General features: G+C 38.7%; 1 protein-coding gene across 4 annotated transcripts in view; it reads right to left on the bottom strand.

Moving 5' to 3' along the window:
* The window catches only part of dr1 (down-regulator of transcription 1), a 42,515-nt gene that overhangs the window by 20,767 nt on the left and 8,987 nt on the right, over positions 1-12,761 (bottom strand). For all 4 annotated transcript variants that reach the window (XR_013547838.1, XM_078408252.1, XM_078408253.1 and 1 more), the window contains exon 2: positions 5,379-5,542. Coding sequence is in view for 3 of the 4 variants with exons in the window: in XM_078408252.1 (XP_078264378.1) it covers positions 5,379-5,542 (164 nt within the window). In the remaining variant the exon portion in view is untranslated. The remainder of the gene's footprint in view (positions 1-5,378; positions 5,543-12,761) is intronic.

The following is a 12,761-nucleotide window of genomic DNA, read 5'->3' as shown; positions in this document are numbered from 1 at the left end:
TTGGAATAAAACAAAACAAAATTTGGTGCAAGCTGGCAAAATTGTATTTTAGTGATATCAGGATTGAAGTAATATTGAAGAAAAATCAAGCTGTAAAATGGCAACCCAAACACGACCTGTATGAAAAGCAATAAGATGCCAAATTTCCTTCACCAAAGAACATCAATTAACCAGCTGGGTTTTCATATAAATCTAGCAGTTTTGTGGTTATCAATGCGGAAACTGGATTTACTTTAGGTTACATGCATTGAAATTCCACGATCCCTGTGGCTCTAGATCAATGATTCAGAACTCTGGCATTAAAAGGTTTAAAAACCTTAAAAGCACCACAAACAACTTTTTTTTTTTAAATGAAGAGGCAGCTTATTTCAAGAATCTTGAATGTGATGACAATATAGTGGTCGAGTTACTTTGATGGTAGGATTTGAACTAATGTTGTCAGATAGTCCTGACTTTTGGGTTGCTAAAGGAGTCATTTAACCACAGGACTGCCACACCCATAGTTGTAGAGTTATACAGTGTGGAAATAGGCCCTTCAGCCCAATGTGCCCACACTGACCAACATGTCCCAGCGACACCAGTCCCACCTGCCTGCGTTTGGCCCATATCTCTCTAAACCTGGCCTATCCATGTGGTTTTACTGTTTACATTTATTTTGGTAATAGCTACACTAGTGAATCAATGGTATATTGAAGCAACCCGAGTAGTATTCCTTAATTTTATGCTTGGACAAGATGACTCAATATTTTCCCTGTTTTCTTATGGCTAATTAAAAGCAATTCTGACCTTACAGTGGAACCTTGAAATACATTCAGGCAAGGCATGTTGCAACAGATACTAGCTGCGCCTATTAAAACACTTAGACATTCATTTAAGCGGGATCACATTGGAAGCAAGACTGATCAAAACCATACACGAATAGTGTGATACAAGGTCTCACACATGGGGACTCAATATATTAAGCCAAAGGTACAGGGTAAAAATAACATTCTACTCAGGCACCCCACGGAGAACACAGGATATTTCATTTATTGCCCACATGCTTTTGGTCATGCATCCAACGTCTAGCTCCCCGATTGTATTTGATTTCAGATATTTATTGTTTTTATTTGAAGTAAAAATAATTTAGAAATTTACTGTTCAGTAAAATTATATGGGTTCACTTCATTTAGTACAACTCAAATTTGCTTTTCCTTTCTGACTAGATTGCACAACTTTTATCTTCTCCGATCTCCTGTTACAGTAACTATTTGCACACAGTACAATTTTTGGTGCTTTTCTCTCCAGTGTAGCAGTGTCATCTTCATGGTGTGCGAAAGTAGAATGGTTTGGCACAAGCAGAGCTCAACTTAAATCAGTTTTTATTAAGTGCATAACCACATTGTCCAAATGATGACAGAGTCAAGTAGATTTGTAATTCTTGAGTTCCTTTCTATCCATTCATACAAAATCCATAAATGTATCCTCCTCCATTTGTTGTTCAAATGGAAATAATGTAGACTGCTTCAATAAGTGAATTAATTGGCCTTTTTCATTTAATTCTCCAAAATCTTATCAGATTACATTTCCAAAAGAATTACATTATTAATCTGAATGTCCATGGAAGTTAATTAACTGGCTCCTTTTCTCTATAGTTTTAGCTACTTTGTACAACCATCTAATTGGATGGTCATGCCATGTTGATTGGAAACAACAGATCCAAGCAATCATCCGTGCTCACCATTGCTCTCAATAATTGTAAGTAGAAGGTCAGAACCATTAGAACATCTTGAGTGTGACGTGAAAGGAAACATGACCAAAAATAACCTCAAATCAGAATAATGCTTCACAGTAGATTCACATAGAGGCAGAGTGGCGCAGCAGTAGAGTTGCTGCCTTACAACGCCAGAGATCCGGGTTTGACCCTGACTACGGGTACCGTCTGTATGGAGTTTGTATGTTCTCCCTGTGGCCATCGTGGGTTTTCTCCGGGTGCTCTGGTTTCCTCCCACACGCCAGACATACAGGTTTGTAGGCTAATTAGTAAAATCAAACATTGTCCCTAGTGTGTGTGGGCTAATGTTAGTGTGTGGAGATCACTGGTGGGGTAACTAGCCCGTTGCCGCACTGTATCTCTAAACTCAACCTTGAGCTATACACTCCAAGCCTCGTTCTCCGCTGATTTGTGATCCATGTACTCGTGAAGTTGGCCTCAAGCCCCATCCTAATTTTTCTTCACAGCTAATCTACATACATGCACATTGGGGAACCAATTATTGTGGTATAAAGAAAGTATGCAAGTGGTTCTGAGACCACTTGTGTCAAATGGTCTCCTTGCTGTGTACTGCTCTAATAGAAAGCAATCTTTATTTACACAGCAGTACCTTGAGATTTCAAAACTGATTCATGTTTGAGTTTCAATGAAAGCTGTTTGCTAATATCATTTGCCTTTAGGTATTTACACATAATGTGCATATTAACGCACGTAATTGCTTTGAGCATTGTGGGGTATATTTATATTTACATAAGTTCAAAGAAGAGTGCCTTTGAGGTATCTTTGTTTTTTGTTGTCTGTGGGAAGCCCAAGGCCCTATCCCTACTAGATTTAATATAATTTTATTATAACAACTAAAACATCAGTGGATGTCTGTAGTGTTACACACACACACATGATGCCATTCTTCTTCTGAGATTGTGATGTTTAATTCCTTTTCCCACTTAAATTTTACATAAAATGTAGTTTTAGCTTGACATTCCATGAAATAAACTATGATAAAGTTTAGAAATAATCCTTGATGTTTTTTGATGATACGCATTGACTATCACTTCTACCACTGGATTCTTTTCTACTGGTGCCTCCCTTTTTACTTTTTTGTTGTAATATTCTCTTAGTTGGAGGTATCTAAACAAGTCTTGGTTCCGAAGTGCAAATCTGTCCTTCAAATCTTAAAAACTTCTTAGGTCTCCATTTTCAGTAACAGTACAAAATGCAGTCATTCCTTTCTTCATCAACTCTTTAAATGTTGAGTCATACATCCCTGGTTTAAATTCACTATCCAAAGCTATCCATCTTAACACTTTTTGTCCTTTATTCAATTTAAACTGGTAAGAGTGAACCAGTTTTCTAAAGTAAATATCGTTATTGGATCGATTATATATCTGATATGTCCAGGAAGCGCTTTTTCTCCCAAGAGTGTTTGGATGTGGAAGTCAGGAATATATGTCTCAATCTCTTTCCACCTAGCTATGTAGCTATCCTCACACCAATTAATTAGTGGTCGAAGTTGGGCTGCATAGAAATATATCCTAAAATTTGGAAGTGCCATTCCACCTTTGTCCTTTGGCAACTGGAGTGTAGTGTATCGAACTCTGGCCTTCTTTCCTCCCCAAATAAATCTAGATATTAATTTATCCCATTCTGTGAATTGTTTTAGTGGTACCTCTATTGGCAGAGATTGAAACAAGTACAATAGCCTTGGCAAAATATTCATTTTCACCACATTTATCTTACTACTAAAATCCATTGGGTAGGTGGACCATCTTTCTATATCCTTTCTTACGTTTTGGTTGATGTGATTATAATTGGCCCCATACAACATTGATATATTTTTCGTTATATATACCCCTAGGTATTTGATTGATTTTGAATCCCATTTAATATTATACTTTTGCTTGATTTCTTCTGGAGGAGCACAATTAAATAGGAGGATTTGAGTTTTTGAAATATTCAATTTATATCCTGCATAGAAATTAAATTTCTCTATGATCCCCATCATCCTTGGAAAGGAGGTGTTTACATCCGTGAGATACATCATTATGTCATCTGCAAAAAGGCCAATTTTATGTTCTCTGTCTCTTATAGTTACTCCCCTCAGTTCCCTATCTTGACGGACCGCTTGAGCCAATGGTTCAATATATATAGCAAACAGGGTAGGGCTAAGACAACATCCCTGTCTCGTTCCTCTTCCCAACACAAATCTCTCATACCATACACCTTTACTCTTGCAGTAGGTTGCTGGTAAATTGCTTTAATAACTTGAATTGAATCTTAAGTAAAGCCAAATCTTTCTAATGTTTGATATAAGAATACCCAATTAACCCTATCGAAAGCCTTTTCCGCATCTAGGCTTATCAGGACAGCGCGCATACTTTCCTTTTGAATCTTGTGTATTATATGTAGGGTTCTTCTAATACTGTTCTGCGTTTGTCTGCCTATTATAAAACCAGTCTGGTCTTCATCAATTAAATCTGGCATGAACTTTTCAAATCGTTTGGAGATAATTGAAGAATATATTTTATAGTCCACATTTAGAATTGATATCGGTCTGTAGTTGGTACAATTTTCCTTGCCTTTGTTCTCTTTGGGGATTAATGTTATATTTGCTTCTTTCCATGACGGGGGTGTCTTGCCTTCTTTGATGATCCAGTTAAAGGTTCTCAGAAGAAGTGGGTTCAGCTCATTCCAAAATAGTTTATACCATTCTATAGGGAAACCGTCGCTGCCTGGGGCCTTGTTTGTTTTCATCCTACCAATTGTCTTCTCTATCTCCTCCAGTGATATTTCTGCTGTGATTATTTTATTTTGTGTCTCTCCAATACAGGGCAGATCTATTGTACTTAAAATGTCCACTAATTCACAAAAATTGAGAGAATTTAATTTAATTTAAATTTTGATTCGTTTCTTTATTACGCCTAACATAAAAGCAAGCAAATTCTAAGACAACAAACACGCTGGAGGCAATGTGGCCATACAGACGCAAATCATGCACATATCTTCTGGAGTTGCCTAAAAATAGAACCATTTTGGGACAGAGTGAATTCAGTATTAAAGGAGGTATTAGGATATATAATCTCCAAGAAGTGTTCCATTTTATACCTGGGTAATATAACTACAGTGGTGCTGAAGGAAGATCATTACTTGGTTAAAATCCTATTTACAGCTGGCAGAAAGGCCATTACAAGAAACTGGCTTGTAGCTGACACACCCAGACTTAGACAATGGTTAGACATAGTACAGGAAATATTTGTGATGTAGAAAATGACATATTCTCTAAGAGTGAAAGAAGACGAGTTTAACAAAAAATGGGAAAAATGGATTAGGTATAGAAATAAAGACATAAACACTAATTTTATTGACAATAATGTAAGTTATTGGAAAATGTTTTAATAAGAAAATAGTTCTGTATACATCATCATTAATTGTAAACTGAACTGCACTGTTGTAAGTTTTGTTGTTATATGTGTGTTTTATTTGTGTATGTATAAAAGTAATAAAGATTAAAGTGTAAGAAAAATCACTACTAAAACATCACAATAAAATCTCACATACTTGATTTTAAAATGAAATACAGTAATGACCCTTTATAAATGACATCTAAATGCTCACATAAGCCACTTACTTTTGCAAATAGCTCCTGTTGCTGCCTCAATAATTCTTCTTCTGGTATGCCAAGGTTCTCTAGTCGTGAGCTTGCTTTTCTCCTCTTTAGTGCTACTGTTTTGCACTCTTGCAAGACTTCCCTTACTTCACTAATGTACGAGCAAAAGCCAAGACTTTCCAGGGCTAAAGAGAAAGAGAAAGTTATACAATTATATTAGTTTTTGTGCAAACAAATCTAAAATGAAAATTGCAGAAGAATTGAAATCTGAAATAAGAAATATACAGCAATGAGAAGGGATCTATAATAAAGTTGCATCTTTTTATTTTTTCCATCCTGGTGTGCATTCTTATTTCAGCCAAATGTTTGAGAACAGTGTTTAGTCAATAAACCTCACATTTGTAAATTTAGATTTCATGCACTAGTACTTATTCTATATAATGAAGATAGACACAAAATGCTGAAGTAACTCTGCGGGACAGGCAGCATCTCTGGAGAGAAGAAATGGGCCACGTTTCGGGTCGAGACCCTTCTTCAAATGTGCATCTGCAGTTCCTTCCTACTCATTTTATAATGTTGTCTCTAACTGTACCTTTCTTGGTGCGTGGCTATTCAATCGGTTCCAAAACAGACTTATGAAAAGACGATGCAAACTCTTCCAGATCACAAATCTGTTTCACATTTAAACCATTACATATTGCTTCATTTTCCCAAACATTAACGTCACAAAATAAAATGTGAATGCAATATATTTACAACGTGACAAGAAATGCAAGTAAAGAACATTTGCATTTCAATAAAAATGATATTTATACAAACTATCGGCCAAATAAAAATATATTTGCCACAAACCCAATTCATGTAAGAACATCAATGATTTGGATGAGAACATGCAGGGCAAGATTAGCAAGTTTGCTGATGATACAAAAGTTAATGGTTTTGCAGATAGTGAAGATGGTTGAGAACAATTGTAGCAGGATCTGGATCAATTGGCCAGGTGGGCAGAGGAGTGGTTGGTGGAATTTAATACAGAGAAGTGTGAGGTGTTGCATTTTGAGATGTCAAACAAGGGCAGGACCTACACAGTAAATGGTAGGCCTCTGGATAATGTTGTAGAACAGAGGGATCTAGGAGTACAGGTGCATGGTTCCTCGAAGGATGAGTCACAGGTAGATAAGGTGGTCAAAAAGGCTTTTGGCACTTTGGCCTTCATAGTCAGCGTATTGAATATAGAAGTTGGGAGGTCATGTTGCAGTTGTACAAGATGTTGATGAGACCACATTTACAATATTGTTCAGTTCTGGGCACCATGTTATAGGAAAGATATTGTCAAGCATGAAAGAGGATGTTGCCAGGACTAGAGGTTGTGAGGGATTAAAAGTAACATTAGCAAATTTGCACAAAGCTGGGTGGCAGTATGAACTGTGAGGAGGATGCTATGAGGATGCAGGGTGACTTGGACAGGTGGTGTGAGTGGGCAGTTTAATGTGGATAAATGTGAGGTTATCTACTTTGGTGGTAAGAACAGGAAGGCAGATTATTATCTGAATGGTGTCAAGTTAGGAAATGGTGAAGTACAAAGATCTGGGTGTCCTTGTTCATCAGTCACTTAAAGTTAGCATGCAGGTACAGCAGGCAGTGAAGAATGGCATGTTGGCCTTTATGACAAGAGGAGTGACTATAGGAGCAAAGAGGTCCTTCTGCAGCTATACAGGGCCCTAGTGAGACCGCACCTGGAGTACTGTGTGCAGTTTTGGTCTCCAAATTTGAGAAAGGATATTCTTGCTATTGAGGGCGTGCAGCGTAGGTTCACTTGGCTAATTCCCGGAATGGCGGGACTGTCGTATGTTGAAAGACTGTAGCGACTAGGATTGTATACGCTGGAATTTAGAAGGATGAGAGGGGATCTTATTGAAACATATAAGATTAAGGGATTGGACACGTTAAAGGAAGGAAACATGTTCCCAATGTTGGGGGAGTCCAGAACCAGGGCCCACAGTTTAAGAATAAGGGTTAGGCCATTTAGAACGGAGATGAGGAAAAACTTTCAAAACTGTTTCTCAACACTCAGGTCATTCACCTGAAGGTCTTTATTCACAAAATGCTGGAGTAACTCAGCAGGTCAGGCAGCATCTCAGAAGGTCTTGCTCTCTTGGTCGACATTGTTCTAATTTTCCATATTACAATAGACTCAAACATCGTCTCTATTTCTGGTTGACAGAGATTCAGAGAAGACCACTGAGATGATGTCTCATTGGGATAAATCACTATTCTATAAACAATAATATGTAATCTATCTAGATAAATCGATAATGGATTTAAATGTTTTGGGATCCGAGGATTCATTGGCAACACTTAGTCATAGAATCATACAGCATGCAAACAAGTACTTTGGCTAAACTCATCGAAGCCAACAAATATGCCTATTCTAAGGTACACTCATTTCCCTGCAATTGGCCATTTCCCTCAACCTTTCCTATCCATCTACTTGTCCAAATGTTTTTTTTTAATGTTATTGTGCCAGCCTCCGGCAGCTCGTTCCATATATCCACCATCCTCTGTCTGGCAAAAGTTGCCCCTCAGGTTCCCATTAAATCTTTCCCCTCTCACTTTAAACCCATGCCCTCCATTTTCTTGATTCCCCAACTCAGGAAAAAAGATTGTGCATGCACCACATCACCCCTAATGATTGTATAGACCTTCATAGTGTTGGCTGATAATGTTAGAGTGATACAGTGTGGAAACGGGCCCTTCAGCCCAACTTGCCCATACCAGCCAACATGTCCCAGACCACCCGAATAAGGTTCTAGCCTGCCCATCCTCTTCCTCTAGCTCACCCCTCAAGTCCTGGCAACATCCTCATAAATCTTCTCTTCATTATTCTTTCCAGCTTAATAGCATCTTTCCTATAGCAGGGTGACCAAAACCGAACACAATACGCCAGGTGCGGCCTCACTGGTGTCTTGTACTACTGTAACATAATGTCCCAACTTCTATGCTCAATTCCCAGACTGATGAATGCCAATATGCCAAAAGCCTTCACCACTGCTGCAAGGAAACATGATCTAAACAATCATGACCCACAGGATTGGATACCATGCACATCATGTTGAAATCCTCAAGAGTTCTCAACTGCAACAAAACTGGAGATAATTCAACAGATGAGTGATCTGGTTGACAGAACAGAAAGTAAAGCAAATCAGCCATGGGCTTCAGCACTTGACTGACAATGATGCATTGGTGCAGTTGAGCCATTTGAAATAGTTGAACATAGGGTTCAATAAGAACAATACCATTTTCGACTGTTTAGGGACATATGTGGATTAAATACCAAATACTTTCCATCCCAAGCACAAACAGGCAGCTTGAGCAATGAGAAATCAGCCCAAGTGATATTCTAGTGAAGATTCCATGATTCTGCGGCTGTGTATTTTTCTAAAAGCACTCAGTAAAGACAAGAATAATCACTTGGTCTCACACTCAGTTTTTTTTTAAGGTTGTATGGTACTAGACTGGGTATGGGGACGTGGAGATGGAAATAAAAATAAATTTGTATTCGAGCCACACAATGATAAAATGCCACACGCTCTTAAAACCAGCTCTTGGTGGCAGCTTTAGCTTCAGGTGTTTGGTGGAAGCCATTTAAAACATTCAAGGTTAAAAAGAATAAAGTTCTTAATTAAATCCCAGTAAGTCCCTGTACTTACCAATCATGCAAGAACAGAAAAAACAAAAAAAAGTTCATGTTCATGTACATTTCACTTTTGTTTAAATCTTAACATTTCTAAACATTATCTAAATACCTCACTTACCTGTTTCTTGAATGTCCCAGCTCTTGCTCTAGGGCATGAGAAATTACCATACGATATGTAGAACTAGCCCTAATATGTGGCTTCCCAGACAATTCAGACCAAGTCAAAGGATGGACATGACTGCATCAGGCACAACCAGGCCAACTTTGATGTGGCTTACGTACCAATTTAAAATGGTGACCATTTTTCTAGTTTGTGATAAAACTACATAACGCAACTTCAGTGCCCAACAGGCTATTATCCTCAAAGAAAATTGGCCTTCAATACCCTAAAGGATCAGCAATTTAAGCCAAAGAGGATAATAACCAAACCACATTATCAAGGTCAAGTTTCAAAGCTCCCTATCATACTATTTCAGAATGAAATTGTTAGTCTAGCTGGCATGGACCATTGAAGAAAGAACAAATTGCACTATAATATGGTTCTGATACTGGAGGAATGCTCAGGATCAGAGTCTTGAAAAGTAAAAGGAATTTGAACATGGAGATCCAAATATATATTTTTTAATGATTTTCATTTTCAACAATTGAAAAGACACTGCAACGTTTTAGTGCATAATTACAGGCAATATCTAGAACGTCCGGTTCCACAACTAACTAACTTCCTCACATAACATTGCTGCTGAATTACCAGAATTTCATTAACTAAACACCAGGAAGTCCAAAGTTATCACAAGTTTAATTACTTCGCCTATTCCTTGATCACATTCTAAAGCTGTATAGGCCTGCCTCACGTCGTCCTTTATGACCCCAAATTGATTTGCAAAATATACATTTCACTAGAAGTCACTAAAACCAAATAGTTCCAACTAAGCAGTCGGTAATGAGCGTTTCACATCAGCCTCAGCAAATCTACTGTTGAAACAGTTTTGTACTACTGAAACCATGATCCACCATAAACACTCTGCAGCCACATCTTAACTCTCACCATCTTGCTCAATCGTCACTCGTGTGTGCTGACCCACACTCGCTCACAGTCCAACATATACTTTTCAAAATTAAAAAAAAAAATTCAACCCTTCCCAAAAACTCTCCATTTCTGACCTCAGCAACTTCCCAGTTTCAAACTTTCCAGCATTGTAATTATTGTCTTAAAGTGTCTGGACCTAGAACTAAAAGTCATACTCCAACTGCAGATCTTCTTTGAGGTGTTTGGTCTGGCATCAGATATTTTTTTATAGTGCTAAATTTTGCAGGTAATTTGGGACATTTTACTGTTAAGACAAAGCAAATGTTATTTAGCATGTTAAAGAAAATATAATATGAAATGAGAGTGGTGAAAGCGATAGCAAAAAGACAATTAATGGTTGATTTAGGAGGTTTCTGAAAGCAGAGGCACGAAGTGAAGAGCTTGGAAAGAACTCAGACAAGGAATGTAGTGACTAAATGATTAGCCTCCAAAGGGACTAAGGGAGGCTGCATTTCTATGTGCCCATAGGACATTCCAAGCACTCAGTTAATTATCAGCAGATTTGTTTGTTGACAAACATGACAACTAAATTGCCCAACAATGTGATAACAACTAGATAATTAACTAATTGGCCTTTAGTAAGCCGTGTTGCTTCAAGGTCAAAAGAAAACTCCCTTGCATAATAGCATAATGCACACAGAATGAACTACATATGCTGGAATTTGTGTGGATGGCTGACAGGGAATGATTGTACAAAGTTTTTTGGGGACGGAGAATGAGGCCATGAGCAATTTGAAAGATAGAATATGGATTCTCTAAGTATATTTGTTGGGCACAGTGGTTGAGAATGATTCTAAGCAGGCTTATGCTGAGCAAAGACCAGTTAGGTTTCAAGGTAGGCCGTTCGGCCCTTGATTCAATGTGATCATGGCTGATCATTCTCAATCAGTACCCCGTTCCTGCCATCTCCCCGTACCCCCTGACTCCGCTATCCTTAAGAGCTCTATCTAGCTCTCTCTTGAATGCATTCAGAGAATTGGCCTCCACTGCCTTCTGAGGCAGAGAATTCCACAGATTCGCAACTCTCTGACTGAAAAAGTTTTTCCTCGTCTCCGTTCTAAATGGCCTACCCTTTATTCTTAAACTGTGGCCCCTGGTTCTGGACTCCCCCAACATTGGAAACATGTTTCCTGCCTCTAACGTGTCCAACCCCTTAATAATCTTATATATTTCGATAAAATCCCCTCTCATCCTTCTAAATTCCAGTGTATACAAGCCTAGTCGCTCCAGTCTTTCAACATACGACAGTCCCGCCATTCCGGGAATTAACCTAGTAAACCTACGCTGCACGCCCTCAATAGCAGGATGTGACAAGTAAAATGGATGAAGGAGAGCCAGTGGATGTAGGCTTTCAGAAAGCCTTTGATAAGGTACCACACGGGAGCTTGGTGAGCAAAATCAGAGCACATGGTATTGGGGGTAGGTTAGAACTCTAGGGGCTAGTGGAATCAGGGGATATGGGGAGAAGGCAGGCACAGGTTACTGATTGTGGATGATCAGCCATGATCACAAAGAATGGTGGTGCTGGCACAAAGGGCCAAATGGCCTCCTCCTGCACCTATTTTCTATTCCATGCAATATCAGGAAAGGGCTGCAAACACAGGATGCAACAAATCCTTTAGGATGAGACAACACAGCTTTAGTCTTAAAGACTTTTACCCTCCATCAGAAGTTGGGGTGTTTGCACAATACTCCATTCCTCAGAAAATAAAGCAGACCATGCCTGCATTCAACAAGATTTGGATGATGTTAGGTTTTTCGACTAAGATGCTGAGCAATGACCATCGGCAACAAACTAGAGCCAACCTACAACACAACACACAATGGATGTACCTTTGTCACGTTACTTGTTATTAACATTCTGAGTCAGCATTATTGTCAAACTTACCCACCAACTCCCCAGAGCCAATCCACCATCTACAAGTCATATGTCAGAAGTGTGAAAGAACATTCTCCAACTGCCTGAAAAGGCACAGCTTCAACAAAACTCCAGTGCAACACTAGTTAGGATAAAGCAGACTGACCGGTTGACTGCCACTCCATCCACCCTAAACATTCATTTATCCTCCCTCCTCCATATCAGTGCGAATGGTTGCAGTCAGTACCCTGTACAAAATTAACGGCTGTTACTTACCCAAGCTGATCTGACAGCATCTGCCAAACCAGAAAACTCTGCCACCAAGAACAAGTTGAGCATATATAAGAGAATGCAATCACCTGCAAATCCCTCCGCCCAACACAAAGTCAAACACCATTCCCACCTGGAAATATATCACTGTTCCTTTATCACTGGCTCTAAATCCAAGAACTCCCTTTCCAACAGCAGTGTAGGAGCAGGTTCATTGTGTTGAATGAAGGACCCCAAAGGACTGTAGCAATTAGAATGGCACACCACTTCCTCAGGTACAATTAAGGATGGCAATAATGTTGCCCTTGCCATCAATGCCCAATTCCTCCCCCCCCCCCAAAAACTAAAATAAAATAAAATTGACACCAAACAAAAAAGGTTTCTTTAAGCCAGTTTGCGATTCGATTCCTCTAATAAGATGATCTATACAATTGATCTCTTGTTTCTTTTATTTTTTAATCCTTATATCTGAATATGTAACGCTTGTCAAATGTT

The sequence above is a fragment of the Rhinoraja longicauda genome, chromosome 11 (genome assembly GCF_053455715.1).
Source record: "Rhinoraja longicauda isolate Sanriku21f chromosome 11, sRhiLon1.1, whole genome shotgun sequence".
NCBI lineage: Eukaryota > Metazoa > Chordata > Chondrichthyes > Rajiformes > Arhynchobatidae > Rhinoraja > Rhinoraja longicauda.
This window is presented reverse-complemented; position numbering and strand designations above follow the sequence as displayed.